We start from the raw sequence: 21708 nt of genomic DNA, 5'->3' as shown, positions 1-21708 counted from the left end.
TCGCTCTTCGGAAGCAAACTGGTTTCCTGTTTTGATTCGTTTTCAGTAGGGATGAAACACTAATCCGCTCCCAGCCCAGCTTTGTGACAACATGATGAAAGACTGTGAGATGTATGAACCCAAAGAATGCTGCAAAATCTTCTGTTTTTGCAAACACGGGTTACTGTCAACATGAGAGAGCATGAGCTTCAGAGACTGCCTTGTACTTGTATTTTGGCGGCCTCCTTGCCCTGCCTTGGAGTCCCATCCCAAACCTTTGTGTCCTTCACCCTCCGGCTCCCTTCTGCCCCTTGCTCCCCACACTGTCATGGCCCCACAGCTCTGCCCTGCTGAGATGCGGGGAGGTTTGCCGCTATGAGCCATCCAACTTCAAAACAGAGAGGCCTAAAGTTTAAAAAAAAAAGTTTTAAAACTTTATTCTTGTACAGCTGGCTGGGTACTTTGTCGTTGTGCACTCGGACTTGAGGAAAGAGAGGGAAGTTATTACGGTGTGGTTGCACATAGCTCCTGCTGGACTTTGCTGGTGTATGTTTTTTTCATAGTTGCCGGCAGTTTAACCAGCGCCTTTGGGTTTTCTGCCAGGACTGTCTCTTGTCAATGGCATCTGCCTACGTAGCTCTATGAGGTGGAATGGGATTTTTTTATTCAATAAACCCAAGACTGTAAGGCAGCCCTAAATGTAAATACCAATTAGCTAGCAAGAGTATTGCCAAGTCTTAGAAAGCCTCACTGCACCCCATTTTCCCTCCTATTTTCTTTCACTCTTGTCTGTTCACTTCTTTCTTTGAGACTTGGCTTCCTCTCTCTCTTCTCCACAACCTAGTCTATCATTTGTTCTCCCCCTGGGACTTCTACCCTGCCATGAGACACAAAGCCATTTATTTCCTACTAAAACCTTCAATTTTGCTAACAGAGAACTCTCTTTTGACTTATTACTTTGAAGTCCCAGGGCTTAACCACACATGTTCCTTCTCCGAGGCTTTAGGAGTCAATGCTGTGCTGGTCACAGACTCGGCTCGTTCGCTGCAGACTGGTTTTTGTTGATACATTTCCATTCTTCTCTGAAAGACAGGGTCCAGCCTTCACAAGGAGCTTTACGCAGCTGTCCTGCAGCTCTCTTCACCTGCTGAACTCCTGTTAATTCGGTAATTTCCACAGCAGAAGCCCCTGTAATCTCAAGTCAAGGTGTAACATCAGGCCGTGTCTCGCAGCCACTGCATTGCCTGGAAGACTCTCCACAGACGGGACTTTGCTGACAGAAAGCAATTACAGCCTTGTAGCAGCACAAACAGCAGGAATTATGATTCACAAACCAGGCATTACCCAGAAGTGGGCCTGGAAACTAAACATACCCCTGCTTTTGTGATGTCTGCCTGCACTTTAATCTAACAAAAGCAACCAGGCTATTTGGAAGGGAGGGAAGAGGAAAAGCCTCTTAAAAGTGGTCTCCAAAAACCTAAGAAACTTGTTCCTAAAAGGGCCAGACAAAACATGCTGACAGTCCTCTGCTGCTTTCAGTCTTCCTGGAGTATAATTAAATAGCTGTTTTAGCTGGTCAGTCAGAAAAAACATCAGTGGTCTTACTGTGTAATGTGCATGGAGAGATAACCGAGGTACATTGCTGTCCCACGAGGAGAAGCACAGTGTGCTGCAGATCACTGTGTCCTGTTTTATTTCTATTGAGCCATTATTTACAAAATGGGGGGGGGAAGCTAACAGCACTGAGCGGAGCTTGGTGCATCACAAGCTCCATGCATCATGGTCTTCATCTCCAGTATCTCACCTCCTCTTGCCACACAGCTCCAGCAGTCTTTCCCTGATAAAACCTTTAGTTTGTGTCTCCTAAATGACCACAATGATCCCTATTTGTCTTAGATACAACTTAGAACAACTGACTATGGGATAGAAGAAGGGGGGAATTTTGAAATCACAACTATTCTATAGCGATTTTTACGTACACAGCACAAACCAGGCATCTCACCGTGCTTACTCGGGGAATGAGCCACCTGGCATTTAGCACGTGCTAAGCCTACGCAACCACCAGCACTGTTTTTGCCCAGCCACGGCAGCCTGGCCAGGCAACACAACTAATCACATCAGTTCCTGGTCTGCTGGTTTGAGCTGAGCCTGGGTCAGACAAGCACGGGCAGAAGCGGGGACGTGGAGCTGGGTGCGGGAGGGCAACGAGCCGCCAGCGAGCACAGAGCAGCGTCACGAATATGCTTCCTGACTGCGGTTCTGCACTCATAAGCTTCACAAATGTCTAAGATTTTGTGAGATATGGGGCTATGCAGTCTGGGGAATTTGCTACTTTCTGGCTAACACTTCGCTGTTGCTATTTGTGGTCCCAATTCATCAAATGTGCTACGACAACCATTGGGGCTTAAGGTCCCGTGGAGCCACAAACCTTGGTGGCTGCTGAAATTTGAGCTAAACCCCATTGTATTTATCAAAGGGCCATGGCAGAAAAAGTAGTCACGGGTGCTGGAGCAGAGGGGAGGAGGGAGGGAGGCCAAGTGCCAGGGAGGTGGAGTGGGCAGAGCTTTACCTCAAGGAGTGCAGAAGGAGAGAGCAGACAGCACCTTCTAGCAGGCAGAAAGGCAGCATGCCATGTTTCACAAAGCAGATTGCGTTCAAAAGTTGTGTAAGAACTTGTGTCTTTTGGGGTGTAAAGGAAGGGAAAAGCATGCAATTAGGATTCACATGGCCCCAGACTCCTGATCAGTGGTCACTGCCCAGGGCCCATGCTGCAGCTGGACTTTCCTCACCACACGTCTCTGGTGTTGGCTCTCCCCTCTCCTTATCGCCCTTCTTCATCCCCATCCCCATCGCCTGCCCCATCCCTTCCTCCCTGCCCAGCCAGGCCCTCGCAGCCAAAAGGAGCAGGTCCCCCTGTATAGGGGCATCTTTCCTCCTCCCCGAGCTCTGCCCATGACCCTGTGCGTGCCCGCTGCTCCCCACCAAAGGCCCAGCTGCAGCTTTCCCTCGGCAGGTGGGAAGGGGAAGGTAGATTTATAGCTGCGGTGGAGAGAGCTAGGAAATTCCAGTCCCCCGTAAGCAAAACCGCAGAAAGATTTCCGCCAGTAAAAGCATTTAATGACCGTTCCGGCAGTGCCAGGTTTTTGTCTGCAAGACTATGAGCTGCATTTCGTTCCCTGCTTTCATTGTTGTGTTGATTAGGAGCCATTCTCAATTAATCATCTTTGTGATAAAACAGATGGGGGGTCTGGCTGCAGCCCTTGGCATGACCCACTTGGGCCTTGTCACCTTCACCCTGGTCCCTCTACTCTGGCCGGACTCAGTGTACAACCTGGATGGAGGCAGAGGCTGATCTGAGGGTTTCTTACACTGTGGGATTGTAGTGGTGAAACCATAGAATCATAGAATGGCCGGGGTTGAAAAGGACCTTAAAGATCATCTAGTTCCAACCCCCCTGCTCTGGGCAGGGTTGCCAACCACTACAGCAGGCTGCCCAGAGCCCCATCCAGCCTGGCCTTGAATGCCTCCAGGGATGGGGCATCCACAACCTCTCTCAGCAACCTGTTCCAGTGCCTCACCACCCTCTGAGTGAAAAATTTTCTCCTAATTTCTAACCTAAATCTCCCCTGTCCTAGTTTAAAACCATTCCCCCTTGTCCTATCACTATCAACACATATAAACAGGCATTTATATGTTTATAAACATATAAACCCAAATTCTACTAGTTAGAATTTGGGTCTCTTATAATCATGTGTTGGCTTTAAGGTAGCAATGGAGAAGAACAGAGAACATAGTAACTAGGAACCCATGAGATATCACTGCAATAAGATGGACTTATTTTTAATGGTGATTCTCCTGAGAAGTATTTTTCCACTGATCAAAAATATTATGCTTGAACTTGAACTTCCTTGAAAACTGTGCTAATGTAATTACTAATGTAATTACTTCCTACCCCTTATCTTATCATATTCCTTATCTATACATTGGGGCATGGGCTCTTGTTATCATTATTAGGATATAAAGAATTGTTGACTGCTGGTTGATAGAGATCTTGCCTGAACCCTAACATTGTTCAGTATTTGTGAGTTCTCACTCTTATAAGGAACATCAGTAGTTTGAAGTTTTATAAAATAAGTTAAACAATTTTAAAATTAACTTTGAAACCTAATATAAGCAAATGGGACTTTAAAAGAAATGTGTAAGGGTTTTTTTCATTGCCTGCGAATAGTAAGAGTTTCAAAGGAAAAGCAAAAAGAGGTGATAATTGGTAATACTGGGAATTTTCTGTACTGTTCTGACTGTTGTGTTATGCTGTGATACCTCCAAGATACCCTCTTACATTTGATATTTAAATTCCTAAGTGTAGCTGCTTGATTCATGTCTATTATGACTATTCTGTCCTCCCACTTGAATTAAAAATAAAACATAAAGATAGTTTTGTAGCTGTCTTCACATCGAAAGAATAGAAAGGTGTTTTAGAGTTGAGCATAACCTGGATGCAGAGTGCATCAAATTACGTTAATGACAAAACCAACTGCAGTCGGTGCCTAAGATGCCTGCATGCATCTAAGCAGTCGAGATGGTGAAGCACACGTAGGAGCCTGGGGCAGGCAACTGGAGAGCTGCGTTTGCTTCACTGCTTTAACTCATCCATGGAAAGTCCCCTGCAGGCTTCGGTTGCTGTCATGGCTGACTTCAGCACTTGCAGTCAGGAACTTCTTTTTGCCATGCTGCATTTCCAGGAACCTGCAAAGATCTCCTTGATTGCATCCTCCCCTGGAGTGCAGGACGTGGGGACAAACCCAGGTAAAGAAGCCGAATCACAGCAGGCTCCGACATCAGAAAGCAAATATTTCATCTGCCAGGGAGATGTCACCGTGCAGCTTAATAATTGTGTGCATGCTGTCAGTACACGTTACTTGTGGGCTATCAGCTCACTCACCACGCAATGTCACTCCCAATAACTAACTTCAGCTTCAAATCTTGTTTACAGAGGCCGATGCTGTTTGTAGCCAAAGCCTGTTCCATGCAAACAATCTCAGTCTGTTATCAATTTACTCGGCTAAATTATCGGTGTCCCTAGGGAATAACTGCTGTAAAGAAATGACTCCTCCCATCCTTATAGAGTCCTATAGGCCAGATCCACTATTGTTTTTCCAATAAAATCAGTTAAAACCAGAGAAGTGTAAAAATTCTTTAAAATGGACAGAAAAGTCAATGGAGCTGCACTACAGACCTGGACCTCAGACATTGCTCGCAGCCAGGAGTTGGCTGTTTCACTGTTCGTTCCTCCAGGCTTCCTGCAGTGCCTGGCTTTCAGAATTACAGGAGCCTAAAACAGAAGGCATGCAGGGGAAAACTGAAACTATAACCTGTCTGCAAGGCTTCTGTGGTACAAAGAGTACATTTTCATGGGCTGTGTAAATTTAAGTTTCAAGTACAAAGATCTGGTAGAAAAGCACGCTTGGACATAAGATCATTTTTTCTCTGTGTCCATCACAGGGCCTCACACATTTGCAATACCCCAGTGTTTTCATTGATCTCCTATTTCAATATCATGCAAAGCCACTTCCAGTGTTCATATCACAGTCCTGTCTCAGATCATTATCAAGGCGTGCATCCCTGCTATCAGAACAAGTGGTTTGACAAGAAAATCAATGACACTGTCAAGGAAACTTAAAAAAAAAAAAAAAAAAGATTCTTGGCTTTCAAATGAGCTTTCTAATATAAAGAAATTAAGTCTTATGTTACAAAAAGCATATGGAACAATTGCTGAATATTATATTAGTTTCTTGAAAACTATGCTTGACTAGATGGGAGGAGTGGATATTAGTGAATAAAAGATTCAGTGATAGAAGGAAACCTAAATTAAATCTACTAAATGGCTAAATGGCACCACTTTTTTCATTAAAAATGTGTAAGTCTTAAGGATGAAAAATTGGTACGGAAAGGATGAAAGAGTACAAAGCAATAGGCAGGCATTGCAACAATATCAGTTACAATATTGATTACAGTATAAAGCAAAGGCAGACGCTGGAAACAAATATGGCTACAGTACAGAAATCTAATAAAAGATTAAGAAATCTTGTTATTATTGTAGTATATTCATATTAAGAAGAAGTCCTTCCTTCTTAAAGATATGAAAGAAAACAAGGGTTGAACATTTTTGCTGCATCCTTAATGTTTTCCAATAGAAGAAATATTAGAGCTTCATAATTTAAAGAAGATGGGAGTATCTGACATTTGTTCAGAAATAATTTTTAAAAAATCTTGGAAGATTAAAGACCAATAAATGCCTAGGCAAAGACCTAGTAGGAGGAGAACCGGGTATGCACGGCAAGTGCAAGAAGAAATGATTATAATCCAAATATTGGAAGATCGAATTAGTTATTCTGGCAAAAAGTAGCTATTTTTTCTTACCAGACTCTACTTCACATTTGTGGAATTAGAAAGACCACAGAAAACAGACGTAAAACAAACTGTATTTCGTTTAAAGCAATCTTGTCTAGACAGTGCCATCACCGTCAATCATGCCGCAGAAGAAAGTCACGAAAGAACTGCAATAGACTGGTTCTTTCTAAATATTCAGAAAACAACAACAACAACAACAACAACAAACATTTGGTAAGATATAATGGAACAGGTTGCCCAAAGTTGTGGAATCTCTGTCCCTGGTTTTCAAGCAGTGGCTAGTTAACGCCATAGCTGACTTGTTCTAGTGCTGGCAGCGGTCCTGCTCCGAGTGTTGATCTAATGATGGCAACTGCCTGGCCCCGAGCACAAAGTCCAACTAAACGAATTTAAGATGTGCCCTCCAACCGATAATATGATTATTACAAAATCCATGATAAGTTCACAGAGGTATACTAACGGATTCTTTTAACATTAGGCACAGGTTTGTACCTTGTCTCCATCTTATTTAAGGTTATGTTGATTTTTTTACGTAAAAAACCAACAATGTTGAAACAGCTGTGATGTAGATAGATGCCACGCCTGACTTCTTTGTGGGCGATATGTTTATTATTAATAAATTAGTTGGAGATATGCATCAGAAGACAGATGGTATTGCAAATTCTGGCAAGCAAACAGGACTTGTTAATAAATACATGACAAGTTACGAAGAATGATCTATCTACTCAGATACATATTTATATGGGAGGTTGACTTTAGAAACATCTTTAAATTCAGTGTCTATGAGGATTATAATTTTGTGACTGTTAAGGTATCCAGAATACACAAAGCAAGACTTATATTAAACAATGAGGGATGGTATGGACAGCCACTGTAATTAACGGGAACACCAAAACCAAGATCTTCAGAAGCAAAGTCTTTGTCTGTTTACTTTAGAGACTTGGTCAGAAAAACAAGCCTTTCCACGGCAAGATAGACAAGTCAGGTTCCTAGAATAATCAAGGTAAAGTGGACTGCTGGAAAGAGGAACAAAGAGCTTCTTTTGTTACCATGGGTAGCTGGACAGTTGCAAGTAACACAATGTGTAGATAATGCAGCAGAAGCAGCTGAAGCTTTTTAGGATCCTGATAAAAGGCTTTTCAGTCACGTTTATTCTTTTATTTTCCCGGAACAACAGACTGAAAGCAAATTCCAAGACACACGGAAGTGTCACCTTTATGTCTGAATATCAAAGATTTGAATGGAAAAGCCCAGGACAAGGCTGACTCATGCTCTGTGACCTCTTGAGCATCTGACCAGTGTAGGAAGAATAGTACTGCTGTAAATGAAGAGAGAACGCGGTCCTTTTCTCTGTGCTCCTTTCACTGCTGCCTTTAAAAGCTGCACTAGTAATAGCACATGGGGGCATGAAGATCTGAAGTTTAAAAATAGCTAAATGCCTGAACTTCCCAGGTATTAGATGCAACTTTCCCAGCCCCAAAATAATTCTCAGAATGTCTAAAGAGGGCAAGGATCCATATTTTTGAAGAGGTAAAACTGTGGCATAGGGACACACGTTGCATACATGGTACAGACAGGCTCCGGCACTCCCCACAGGTCCGAGCCACACCAAGATGAGCAGCTCCGTCCCAGAAACGGCGGAGCTGCACCAGGGTGGCACCACCCCAGAGGCCAGTGGCCTGTTCAGTCAGTGGGGCACCAGCCTCAGACATTTGTGCCACTTTTAGACCACAGCCAGCTTGAAAGGCAGATACATGCTTCTTTCTGTCCTTATCCAGGTAGGAATGTGATATGCCAAAGATTATTCATGAACCTCTACTCAGTGTCCGAAATGCTAAACTGTTTTGGTGTCTGAGTAGCTTAGCACTTCAGACACGATCTCTCTTTGTTCTTCTGTCTGCTAAACTGAAGGATTTACCAAAGACCACAAGCCGTTAAGCCAAGGAGATAAGGGTAAGTCACTAGTTTGTTTTTGCTAAGGCTAAGTAAGAACATTTGAAACTCTGTCCTAGAGACCTCTGCAAAAGGGATTCACTTGGCTGCTTCTTTTGCAGTAATGCAAGTGCACCGGGATCCTGAGAGTACCACAGAAGTGCCTGCATTATTGGGTACTCCGGTGAGGATCAAACTCATTGAAATAGTTAAAATGATTGCTCCCATGTGCTCATTTACTCACTTGCACAGTAGCTATAAAATCAGACCCTGGAAATGAAGAATTTTTGCCCATGGAATTGATTTGCATGTCATGATAAAGGCACTTCTGATTTATTTTAGTAGACGGGGGCTGAATACATGTGCCTGTTATCAGAGCTTAGCTTTATGTTAAGACAGCCCTGCATTGTGTACTGGTTAATGAATTCCAGAAAACACAGCTTCTTATTGTTGTCAGTTATTGGGGGCTCATTCTCCTAATGAGACGTGTAAATATCCTTCATTAACATTAACGGCGATTGTATGCTTAGCCCCTGAGGAAAACAGTGCCTTCTGTCTAGCTATGTGCTGTTACGACAGAAAAATGCCATCCTAGTTATTGCAAAAATTTGCCTTTATGATGTCGGTTGTCTTGACAGCTTTTGGTATCATTTACAGAATCATTCTCGTATCCCTTCAACTTGGTTATTTCCTTGCTTTGGACTGCTACAGTACACTGTTAAACATCTTTTTATACGCACAGTGTCCGAATCCAGGGAAAAGGTCTGTTTGTAAAACCCTGTTAAATACAGACAAAACATGTAAGCCTGCGTTAAATACATAAGATTATACTTTACTTTAACATGCTCTGTTGAAATCAGTGGGACTTCTCAAATTGTTTAGAAGTTTGCTAATTGTTCTACCTGAATTTACGTTGTCACTGATTGAATGGGGACTGGAGCAGTGGACACTGTATATACAGTATTGAACTCCGAGTACAGTAGGCCATTAGACATGTTGGTAAGGGGTTCCTAAAGAAACTCTTTGAAACCTCTCATAGCAAACATCCACAGAGATTTCCCTTGAAAAATACATCAAAAGCATAGGCAGATGCTGGGCCCATCTATCCTTTGCAGCACGCGTGCCTGAGGATACTCGCCATCTCTGCGGCCAGCACCCAGAGCAAGGGGACCATGAGCAATGCATGTTGGCAATGGTCCCCAGCCTCTCCTAACCCCTGTCAGCCCCACAAATTATCGGAGAGAGCCACCGCGGAGCAAAGCCAAACCTGTGCTAGAGGATTAGCACTACAGACCATCGATTTCAGTGTATGCTCCCTGGTCCTGGTTGACTCATTGGGACAGGCCTAGCCCATGTGTCAGGCAGGTACTGTAATTTCCCCTTCGTGGGCTGTGAACTCCTATTCCGGGCATTCACTCCATTCTTAGCATGGAACAAGAGGGTGTTTGCATAGCCTACCCAAAGTTTTTCCCTGCAGAACAGCCATGATCCGACCACAAGGAAGCCTGACCAGGATGGGCTAATTTTTGGCAGTATTACTGAAAAGGCTGAGGATTGGTTCCGGGAGTATGTCACAGGACAAAGTCTTTTCTCCTCATTTGATCCAAAGTCCTCCTATTCATGTAATGACCTGCTTTTGACAGTTCACATCAGAAAAAAAAGTCTGTTTTTATATATTTACACATATGTACACGTGCATGTTTATAATAGATAATATATGAGGTAAAGTACATAATATACCAAACCCTTATTTGGTCCAACTTTGCATAGCTTCATTTTGATGTCACTGTACTTTGGAATTTTACCACACCTAAAGATTTGGCCCACTATTGTCTGACTTTGGAGATCAAATTTTCAGAAATACCTCATCTGTGCATATGTATACACATATGTACAAAGGTATTTGTCAGCTGTCACTTGGTGTCCATTCAGATTTTGCATGTGTAGTGTACTAACGTGCCTTTGAAAGCTTCTTAAATGGTTACTTCAGAGGTATTTTAAGATGTTCTCGAGTGGCCTAATTGACCTTTAGGAAGACTAGGGGATAAAATTTCCAAAGACAGTCATGTTGCATATGAAATATATGCCCCACTGAAAGTCACCAAGTCAGATTTTCCAAACTAATTAAGTGACTAAAGAAGCAAACACCTAGCGTGATTGCACAAAGCTATCTAGGCAAAGTGTATGTTGAGTCCCTCTCAAGTCCATCAAGACTCAGCAAGCACCAAAAAAAACCTAGGTCTGAAAATTTCTGTAAATGCCTACAGCAGAATCACTTGGATGAAGCTTTTGAAAATTTTAACCAGATTAATCAACTGAATAGTTATAATAGAATTTAAAATCTTAAAATAATGACTTCTGAAAGATAGCTTGGATAGCAGTCAAATAGACTCTCAAACTAAATACAGACACACTGGGCAGCAATAAATATTTTCCTATTTAAATATGAAGGTAAGAATAACACTGGCTATAAAATAAAAGCAAGAAACCTTTTTTTGAGCACATTTCAGAGAAATAGCTTACAAGTAAAAATGACTGTTAAGGCTTGAAGCTGGTATACAATTTCAATGGGGGAATGACACCATACAAGGACACATTATACCTTGCTTTTCTTGCTGGGTTCAGTTTTAACTTCATTTTCTTTTTCTAAACAAGATCAGATCAGATGATCTGAAGGTGCCAACACTGGATAGCAAGACAACAAGATCCCCAGCACTGGTCTGTGTACAATAATAGCGCGTAAACCTAATGGATTAACAGCATGTTAAGTGACTGAGAAGAAAACAAGCAATATTATTTACAGCCGTGATGAGGCTCAGCAAACATCCAGCTAAACAGAAGAGGGAAATAATCCTCTCTTCACTAGAACACTTAACACAATGTGGTGCACAGATTGACTTTTAATTTTCTTCATATTTTGCAAATTAGGGAATGCAAGCCTGGGGAAACAAGGCCTAGTCTGGATCCAAGGCCATGGATCTCATCATCACATCCCTTTGAAGCTAACTTGGAAGAGTAGACCTGAATGGCAGCTGAATTTGTTCTGAATTGTAAGACTAGTCTACCAACCACCAGTCTGTTGCCCTAAAGAAAAGGAGAGCAAAGACATGTGGCTAGTTGTGGCTAAGATACACGTTTAGTCTCTGCAATGCCCCACTGTAGGTCACTCCTGTACCCATGCAGGCAGCCAGGCATGGGCTCATGCAGCCGTCAAACACATCGATTTTAACAGATCATGCTAAATTCCTACGACAAAATTATATACTTTCTATAAGGTAACAAGTTAGTGTTATTCCCCCATATCCCACCGAATGCTCACTGACCAGAGGCTTGTAAGGACCCATTTGACCACTCTAAAAATTTCGGTGAGTGGTGCTAAAATAAAACCCAGAAATGTTAAGTTAATAAAGTTTAAGAAAGAGTTAATCCTTCCCTCTGTTATTATATTATGACAAAGAAAATGGCTGACATACCCCATGGCGATGTTCATAGTAAGCCAGCTTAGATTTGGTTAAGACAAAGAAGCGCACTTTAAAGTTGGAGGGCGAAGTCCTTCTCTTCTGCTGGGACTTTTTGATCAGCTGTTCCTCCAGGAGCACACAGTTATTCATGGCTGGGCCAAGAATGATCCTCTCCTGGGACATGGGATGCCTGCCCTGTGAGCTGAGCACCCGTCCAAGAAAGAGACACAGTAAGGAAGGCAGTTAAGTTTCTTTTTTTTTTTTTTTTAAAAAAAAAAAGGTGTTCAAAAGGCAGCGTAGGTACTTTGAGCTTTATCTTCCCATCTACAGCAAAGCTTCCTTTCTGTCAAACCATAACCACATCCTCTCTGAAGTCATAAAACGAACAGCACATGCGAAATATACTGTAGGGCAAATGTTGTGGAAAAAATAACACTTGAGGGACATTCGATAAATGTAAGTCAATGATTAAGGATTAACTAAAGGGGCGTGGCATGATGAAGCATCTGTCTCCTACTTGCCCATTTAGTAAATACAGTTATAAATGCACACACAATGGATGTATAGGATGAGTGTCTCTGGTCCTCTTAGAAGTAGGTCATGTATCCATATTCGTTATTGAAGGAATGGTGCCTTCCCATTTAGAGTATTTAACAGTTGACTTTGTGTCTCAGTGATTTCATACAAAGTGTTCCGAGGAAATTTGCCACATAACACGAAAGTTCCTACTCCGCAAGCAAAAGCAAAAGGCAGCCACTGAGCATACTATCTAAATGAAAAATGATAACCAGGATTTACTTGTATAAGAATTGCTAAATATTTGTAGTCATTAGACATTTAAACAGAAAACAAATGGCTACAATAAATGATAACTAATTAATTGTCATGTGTTACTATTCACTGATTATTGTCTGCTTCAGGTGCTCTCTAATTAGTCTGTGGATGGATGTTCCAGACACCACAGGCATAACCTGCCTTCTGCAGATGCAATCAAGACCCCTGTAATCAGCAGCAAAGCGAGCACAAACACTGAAACAAATGCAACTGGTTTCGTCAGGACTTCAGGGCACCATTCAGGGTAGTTTGCACCAGGCTAAATATATAATAATAATAATAATAATAATAATAATAATAATAAAGAATTTGCACCAATGCGCTCAGTACAACAGCACTGTTTTAAATGAAATGCATTTCATTTTCTTCTGCCCTTTCATTTTTAATATTATATGTGTTTATTAGTGATGCCTAATTGTGTTGTTGAAGCTACTGAGGATTAGAGACATGGGGTCTAGTGGGATGTGGGGAAACTACAAGACAAATATTTTCATCAACTAGGCATTTTTGAAAGCTATTGTAGTCATTTACCAGTGCTGACTTTTGGCTTTAGTTTACAGTAGCATTAGGGCATAAGTAAAGGCCTTCCTAATCCTGATGTATTTTTAGAGCTCTTTGCAAAATCCTAAAAAGATTATTTTATTTTATTTTATTTTATTTTATTTTATTTTATTTTATTTTATTTTATTTTATTTTATTTTATTTTATTTTATTTTATTTTATTTTATTTATTTTATTTTATTTTATTTTATTTTTATTTTTATTTTTATTTTTATTTTTATTTTTATTTAATTTTTATTATTTTAAATTCAGTTTGTGTGGGAAAAAAAATCTTGGATACACACTTAGGAACTGTATTTCTCAATAGAATGTACTGGTTATTAGTCTCCAAGAAAAGAAAAGGCAAAGCAAACCAAAAAAAACCCCAACAAACCCACCAGGTAACAAATTGCTTCTTTGCTGTTTGATGCTATATTAAGCATTTCTTTAGGCAGAATGTTCTAGGGATCCTCAGAAGCTCCTTATCAATTTTGTTCAATGCCAGAACCAATATGTACCATAAAAATACAATTTAAAGATAGCATTTGATACATAGGTCCGATAGAGAATTTGCTAAAGGTCACGCTGTATCATGGAACAGAAATGGAGAAAAGCGAGCTGTTGTGCAGTACGCCCCTACGTATACCCCTTTCTGGTGGTCTTGCAGAAGAAGAGCTACAGCATGGGTTGAACCATTGCACGCAAGTCTAGTGAAGCGATGTTTCATTTCTGGGTAGTGACTGAGTTCCAAGGAACCCTTGTGGTTGAACAAGAAAGATGACACAAGTCTGCAGTCTCCTGAAAACTCATCATTGCTGCCTAGGAGGATTTCATACCTGTTCGTAGACTAGGATCAATACTGGGGCCTAACTTCCCAATTCTTCTAGGAAACAGCATGCCTTATGTAATGCATACATATAAAAAACAACAGTCTGGTGTGAGTTCTGTAAAATTGCACTCCATATAAACAGCAGCCATTCAGACATTTCCAGACCTAATTTAGGTGCATGCATCCCTAAAATAGAGGACTACTTTTGTGTGCGCATAACTTTCCTTGTCCTTGCAAATTTGCTGGTTAAAATAATGTCCAGAGATCCTTTTTTATAACTGATAAAAACATTGGCTGTAGAGTACCCTGATAAACTGTACAGACTTTATTCTGCTAGCATCAGTGAAAGCCAAAAAAGGAATGGATTTCAATGGCATTGCTTGATTTGTGCCAGTACAGATGGTTTTATAACCATACTTTGTAATGCCATTGCATTTGTAGCTATGAGCACTTCTTTAGGGCTATAGTACTCTTCCTAGTTTCATTGACTGCAGCATGTTAAGGACTTTCTGAAAAGCTTTCCTAGTTTGTGCCAAATAGGTTTGCAGTCTGTTAGCAAAGACTTACATGTTGTATTTTCAGAAAATTGAATATAAATAGCAATTTGAGGGTGTGACCTTGCAGCTCTGCAGAAGAAGCAAGGCCTACAGGACAGCAAAGAAGTGAGAAGCCAGCAAGTAGGCCTCAAGGGAGCAACGGTGCTGGAGGCAAGAGGATGTGGGGGGAGAATAGATTCAGCAGGGGTGGCATGTAGTGGGGGCAGAGCTATATAATTCTTTGAACATAGTGGCAGACAGCTTGATTTCTTCATGAGATAGGAAATGAGTTAGTAGAGGGGTATGAAGAGGGGAGCGATTTGATCAAATGTTCAGATAACGGGCCTTGGCAACTATGTTTATTTGGTGTAAGCATGGTATGATGCAATGTGTTGGAGGAGGTCTGACAGGAAGGTGCTGCGGGTCAAGCCAAGGGACAATGAAGGCCCGAATGAGATTTGGCTCTGAACGTGGAAGAATTGGACAGGCTGACCTCCAGAAGAGACATTGCAGATCTGATAGAAAGTATGCGTAGGAAGAAAGAAACTGTTATAAGAAAATAATCATGAACTTTGGCCTAGAGAGAGTATCTCCTAGCTATGTCAGCATAACTGGCAGGAAAACTCAGGATTAGCCATCCTGAGTTTTCCATGGTGAATTCAAGCTGAGGATGCCCAATTGAGATATTAGACAAAGGGGAAAAAAAAATAAAAATGAATGAATGGAAAGAAGCAAACAAGTCAACACATACAGATTTGTATGTCATTGACATAGACACAATAGTTGATATCAGTGAGAGCAGTTACCTGTTTTGCAGTGTCTTTGTCAGCTGGTGGCTCTTCTCTGTTGAATTAGGGAAGGAGGTAGGGACTGAGGTATTTTTGTATCCACTCTTGCTACAGACCTACACCTTCATGTTCCTTTTTCACTTCAATCCCCAAAACCATGTGTGGTAAGCGTGCAAACCTTTGAGTGTAGCAAGCCAAAACCAGAATATGAATGCACTCCAAGTCTAATGATTTTAAGGCCAGGTTGACATGTATATACAAATATACACAGCCTAAGATTTATATTTAGTTACACATTTACGAGACATTAACCTGTTTATGTGTATATGAATTGTATTTAATTTCAAAGACTATGATGCCTTGTATATTTTTTAGAAAAGTCTTTGTTGCTTGCAAGACATTAAGTGTAGATGTAAACCATATGTCATCATCCTCCTGGTGACTGAAAGGTTTATCACTAAAGGTTTATCTTCATTTAAGCAAAGACTCAGTCATTTAAGGGATTCAGGACCCACCTACAGTGGAGCAGAAGATATATATGGTTAGGTAGATATACCCAACTTGGCTAGGACCAAGTTGGCTTCAGAGATGGAAGAAGTGCAGACAAGTCTGTAGACTCTAGATAAAAACTAGACAGCTTCCTGAAAAGACTTTGTGGGTCAGCTGAAATGTCCCACTAATGCAGATACCTCACTGCTGGAACCTGATCTTGTATGTCGGTGCAGGAGTACACTGATAGTATGAGCACACTCCTTTTGTTCAAGGCTTTTTGCACCACTGTATATTGCATGGCATGGAAATTTTGTATATTTAATGGAAAGGAATTAAATAGAACTGTCCTAAGTATCTTAAAACCACTGTAGTATATCCTGTAAATGAGGAGATAACCTAATTCGTTTTTTAGGTATGTTCTCTATGTATGTGCTTTATAAAGTCTGCTAACGTGCCCCCTTTCACACGTTTCATTCATATGTAAGAAAAAAAAAAGAAATATTTTCTTTTTTTTTTTTTTAAGATTTAAGTTTGATTTGCTGTGTGCATTAAATACTTCTCTCTGCTTGGCAAATTGAGGTTACCGACAAAGTTATTCTTATCAACTGTGGCTTCAGCGGCCTCCTTTTTTTTTTTTTTTTTCTTTTAATCACCTTTGTTCATCCCTTGCTACCTCCTGCAACTGCTCTATTTCTGCTCTAAAAATGTTATTTTAGGGATTGGATTTTTCATAGGGGATTTACCCAGATTATGCAGTTCACACTTTTATTACTGTAGACTGTGGAAATCTCCCCACCCGCACATCCTGCTCTGATACCAATGCTTATGTCCTACAGGCAGCAGAGAAATTTATAAAGTTAAATATAGATAGTTTTTGTTTTTGTAAAAAGCAGAGCGGAAAGCAGCAACTACATCTTCACTCTCACAAGACAACCTGTATACTTTTAACGTGTAATATTTGGGACAGACTTTCTGTCTGGGTGCCAGCTCTTCCTTTTCACTAGCTGTTCAATATGATGATTATCACTCAACTTCGAAGCTTCCATAATTCAGTCCATTTTGCTACTTAGCTTTTTTAGTGAGTGTGAGAAACTCTATTTAGGTTGCTCAGCTGTCTTGCTTCTTTGGCAGTTCATTATTCCCCCAACAAAGATGTCTCCAGTAGACCCAAAGAACCAGACAGAAAGCTGCAGAAAAAGGAAAGAATTAGCCTGGTCTTTATGAGCCAGATGCATCTAGCTTTCTCCTGAGTCTTACAACTGTACCTTTGAATGTGCTCACATTGCTCCCAGTGACTCCCAAGGGAGCTGCTCTGGTAGAACCAGAGCAAGATTCTTCTGTGAACCATTCAGGAGCCCTTGGAAAGTAGATGCCTTGTTCTGAGCATCTGCTAGGAGGATGTAGTGAGCAATCCATGAACTGAATGCCTGGAGCAAATCACTCCCGGGCTTACTGATGTTGGCAGGACCACAGAGAACTTGTTTTATACCAGCGATCTTGCACAGGGTTAGGACAGGTTCTTCTGTGATACAGGTACAAATGATTCTTTGCTCAGCTGCTCTCTCTTAGGCAAAAATGCAGAAAGAAAAACCCAGTCGCACTGTGTCTTATCCAAACTGGGAATTTGCTCCAGGCCCTTTTGTTAGTGCCTGCCTATTGGGGTTGCTGTCCCTTACTATTTTCTTCTGAAGACAAAGGCAAGACTTACACTGCTGGCAAATCTGCAGTACTTCAAGTCCTGCGGTTTATTCTGACAGCATGACCTGCTTACAGCTACCCAAGCTGCTGACGGCTGTATGGGGAGTACTTCTTTATGCCATACAGACACAGTTTTGGAGACATTTTCATTTACAAGGTAGAATAGGCAGTCACCACAGACTCGTGACCATGTAAAGACCCAGCATTAATATCTGACTTAATCATCAGGTAGGAGGGTTGTTTCCAGAAACATTATGAGTATGAGCATAGGAAAGAATGCTGGCTAATTCCAACAAAATATGCCTGGATTTTGAGCCATGTCAATTTATGAACAAGTAGTAAGATATCTGTTTCATGGTTAAATAACTGTTCAGACTCCGCTGAGGTTTGAATCTATTCACATACCTGTGTTAATAAGTTGTATAGCAAATAGCAGTTTGGCTTGTGAATTGAAGAATGGTGTGTCCCGATTTCTACATGGGAGGAACACTAAACTTCTCTCCTACATTTATAAATGCACACATAGGCTGCAGCTGATGTTTTAGTCTGAGGAGTCAGAAAGAAAAGGCAACACAGCACTGCATTGCAAATTCATTAATTCCCAAAGCCACAGCGGGAGATATGGAGATGGGAATTAACCACAGCAGATGGAGACATAAAGCTTAAGTCCCCTTCACCCCCAACTGTCTCCCTTTCTATTCCCCTCCTCCCTGGTATATCCTGCAACAAAGCCTGTAACAATCACCAAAAAGGAAATTCCTGAGCTCGTTGCTTAACTAAGCTATAAGATGCAACACAACCTAAACAAAACAAGCAACTAGAACTGAGTTTCATTTTGGGGTTATTTTTCAGACTACTTAGAAAACAAACACACACACAAAACCCTTTTATTTACTACTTAAATTGCAGTAGTAATAAAAAATCGAAGAAATACGTTCCAGCATAGAAGGGAGCAGAGTTGTTATAAGACCATGCATGAAAATGGGGTTTGTATTTACTGTGCTCATCCACTGCTTGGACTCGAAATTCTGCTAAGATAACTTAGCATGCTTCAGTAGCACACACTTTACACACTGCTGCTGAATTAAAAGAATGGAAATGGCTGATAATGAAACATGCCAATTTGCCTAAAATTAGTTACAAAGAAAAAAAAAAATTAACTATAGCAATAAATCAAGGTCTTCTGTCTTTGAGGCAGATAACATCCCTGAACCGACTCACCATTTCTCAAAGCAGTGTCCAGGTTCATTCCTACAATTTACAATATGGAGATGCTGTAGTAATTGAGCTGTATTATCAGTGGTGGACTTGTACTGGACAGCATCTTCATTTTAGAAAGAGCTGAAATGCAGCAGAAAGCAAATTGTAGAGTGCTATGCATGACACCCACCATCGTTCTTAATTTCTCATTTGGAAGCACTGTAGAGGAAATGTTAGTGGCTCCCCATATGCTAGAAAGGGTCATTCATGGGCCTGCTGAGAATCAGCCATGCTACCAAGAATGAGAATCAAAACCTTTTTTCTTCTTTCATTTGTTGGCTGCTACATACAGACTGGGAAAATGACTCAAGAAGATCAAGATCACGTGAAAAACAAGTGCTTGGTTCCCCACTATCTTCCACTTCTTGAAGTCACTGAATTTTACAGCCTTGCTGTACAGTTCACAGAGTGCAAGGCAGCCGAGAATCAAGCTCAGCTCTTGTTAAAAGAATGTGAAATCAAAGTCTGGAAAGTCCAACAAAACCAGAGGCAGGTTATCACCTCCTACTACTGGGTTTTCTCGTGCCTCTCTGGAGGTGGTACTTTTTTATTCCTTGTCTGTAGTACCAAGATGATCTGACAAACTGACAGCTGCTGCCACAGAGAGGAGAACCCTTCCCCTCACCATCTCCTTGAACTCCTCCCTTCCTTCTGCCTGTGTTTTCTCCTCACTTAAAAGCTAGCTCTGATACTGGATAGCACAGTGAGTCTACTTAAGAGAAGAGCAGAAAACATAATCCAGAAAAATTACAGTCATATTTTCTGTGGGGTATGGAGTTGCATCGATTTACTTTGCAATCCAGTGTTTTACACTGATGAAGACATTGTCTCATTTTCCCATTCCTGTCTCATTCCAACAATGAGAAGGAAACGTTGTACAGCCAGAAACGGAGACTGGAGGAGCAGTGAAGGAAGAAAGGAGAGGAGAACCAAGATGAAAGGTGAAGGAATGAGAACTCCTCTTTCCAAATCAGCAAACTGTTTAGTTGCAGCACGGAACCACACCCTTGCCTGCATCTGAAACCATGTTCTCAGTTCCATATTTATGTGTCTTGGTTAGATCTGTATCTTCATCCTGGAACACTTTCCCTTCTTCAAAATGATTATTTGTATGCATTGAAGTAGTGTTTAGAAACCACCACCATATGGGAACAATAAACAACAAAACAAACAAAAACAAAAACAGGAAAAAAAAAAGATAAGTCATCTTGGATCCCCCCTTGCTGATGGTACGTGATTTTCTGCTCCGAACTGTTTAGCTTCTCAACTGACAAGATCACAAACTGATGAAAGAAGCAATGTGGTAGAGTATTCTGATGTTATGAGTGAAGATTAAAGGTTTCTTAAATCTTCCTGCTAAGCCCAAAGGACCTTGTGGCTTAATATGGAAAGTTTGAATGACTGGTATATGCCAAACAGCAAGCTTGTGGCATGAGAGACTACCAGAGTCCCAGCTCAAAGCATTACATCCAAAGGATCCCGTCAGTCTATGGAGGCCATAAGTTCCATAGCTATGATAGGAAAGTGGTGAATGGTGGCAACTTTTTAAACTTCTTCATTCTTTAACTTTTTTTTTTTTAAATATTATTATTATTTAAGTATGTATTTATTTGGGAACCAAATGACCAGTTTTCTTAAAGGTGGCTTTTACTAACAAGTTACATACTAGCACATATCATACATTTCAGAAGGTTGGTTTCCCCAGATACAGTGCTGAAGTGCTGAAAACAGAAAGCAACATGGCCAAACCATGTCATACTGTTTTGTTACTTCTGCATTGTGTTGCCCAGCATGGCTGGCCTTTAGGATATTTATGCACAAAGAATAAGAGCTTTCTGTACTCAAACTCCTGAGTCTGAACAATCCATTCAGAGCTTACACTACTCAATGCTCATCACATTTCAGTCATTATGGATCTGTTCCTGAAAAGAACACTAGATTAATTCACGTCTTGGGGCACCACAAAATCCTTAATGTAAAGAGCTTTGTTTCACATTTTAAGCAGAAGTATTGACATCCAGGATAGAAAGTGTGAAGACATTGCTTCAGGTATTAGACAACATCGGATCTGGAAGTCTAGAGATTATTGACAAATGCAGATTGCGCCCAAACCAACTTAGTGTCAGTTTTTCCTAAATCAAAACTGTAAGTCATTTCCAAATGGCAAGAATATCCTCCTTTGGACAACATGCCTAAATTGAGGCCCAGTTACCCAAGAAATCCTTGGGTCTATATCTGTAAACACGACATAGGCCATATCCATGCGTATATGCATGTAGATACATACTAAACTATAACCACACTGATGACATCAGTCTGTGAATACAGAAAAAAATCAAGGAACAAACCTTTAACTCAGACTGAGTAATCAACAGATACTTGACTAGGTAACTGAAGTCATCAGCGATTATCTTTGAATATGTGTAAATACTAATACAGCACTTCCAAAGAATAAGGGCATCAACCTTCATAATGGGAGAGATTTCTTCAGTAAGTTCACTGAAGACCACCCTTCCTTCCCACATGACAGACACTGTCCTTCTCGCTAAATCATGAATGTCACAACGGGGTTCATTTCTGCCAAAATATAGTTTGCCAGACTCTTTTGATGCCAAGGGGTTGCACTCATCATCAGGCCTGCCTCAGCTGTAGAGTGTTTTCTGGTTCGGACTATTTCAACATTCAGATAATCAGTAAAATGTAAGCAGCAAATGTTTTCAGGTTTTCTAGTCAAATTAACAATTCTGAAGTTTCTTTGCATTGTTTTATAAATAATTGGCAGGATCCAAAGGGATAATAAAATAATCTTTTTTTTTTTTTTTCCCCCAGTGATCTTGAAAAGAAACTCTGTAAAAGATACTGCATGTATACACAACAGGTTCCTGCAAAACCAAGGATATTACTGCCACCTGCCGAGGAAGAGAAGGAACAGAATATAAATGCCCAGG

At 40.9% G+C, this 21708-nt stretch overlaps 1 protein-coding gene across 1 annotated transcript in view; it reads right to left on the bottom strand.

Moving 5' to 3' along the window:
* Positions 1-12445, bottom strand: part of ITK (IL2 inducible T cell kinase) — a 31109-nt gene extending 18664 nt beyond the window's left edge. Inside the window, exon 1 of the mRNA XM_083799028.1 lies at positions 11796-12445. Within this exon, the coding sequence (XP_083655154.1) occupies positions 11796-11966 (171 nt within the window). The 5' untranslated portion in view covers positions 11967-12445. The remainder of the gene's footprint in view (positions 1-11795) is intronic.
* Positions 12446-21708: the final 9263 nt, after the last annotated feature.

This window comes from Anser anser (genome assembly GCF_964211835.1).
Source record: "Anser anser genome assembly, chromosome: 14".
NCBI classification, from domain to species: Eukaryota; Metazoa; Chordata; class Aves; order Anseriformes; family Anatidae; genus Anser; species Anser anser.
The sequence above is the reverse complement of the archived record's forward strand: the minus strand, read 5'-3'. Positions and strand labels throughout refer to the sequence as shown.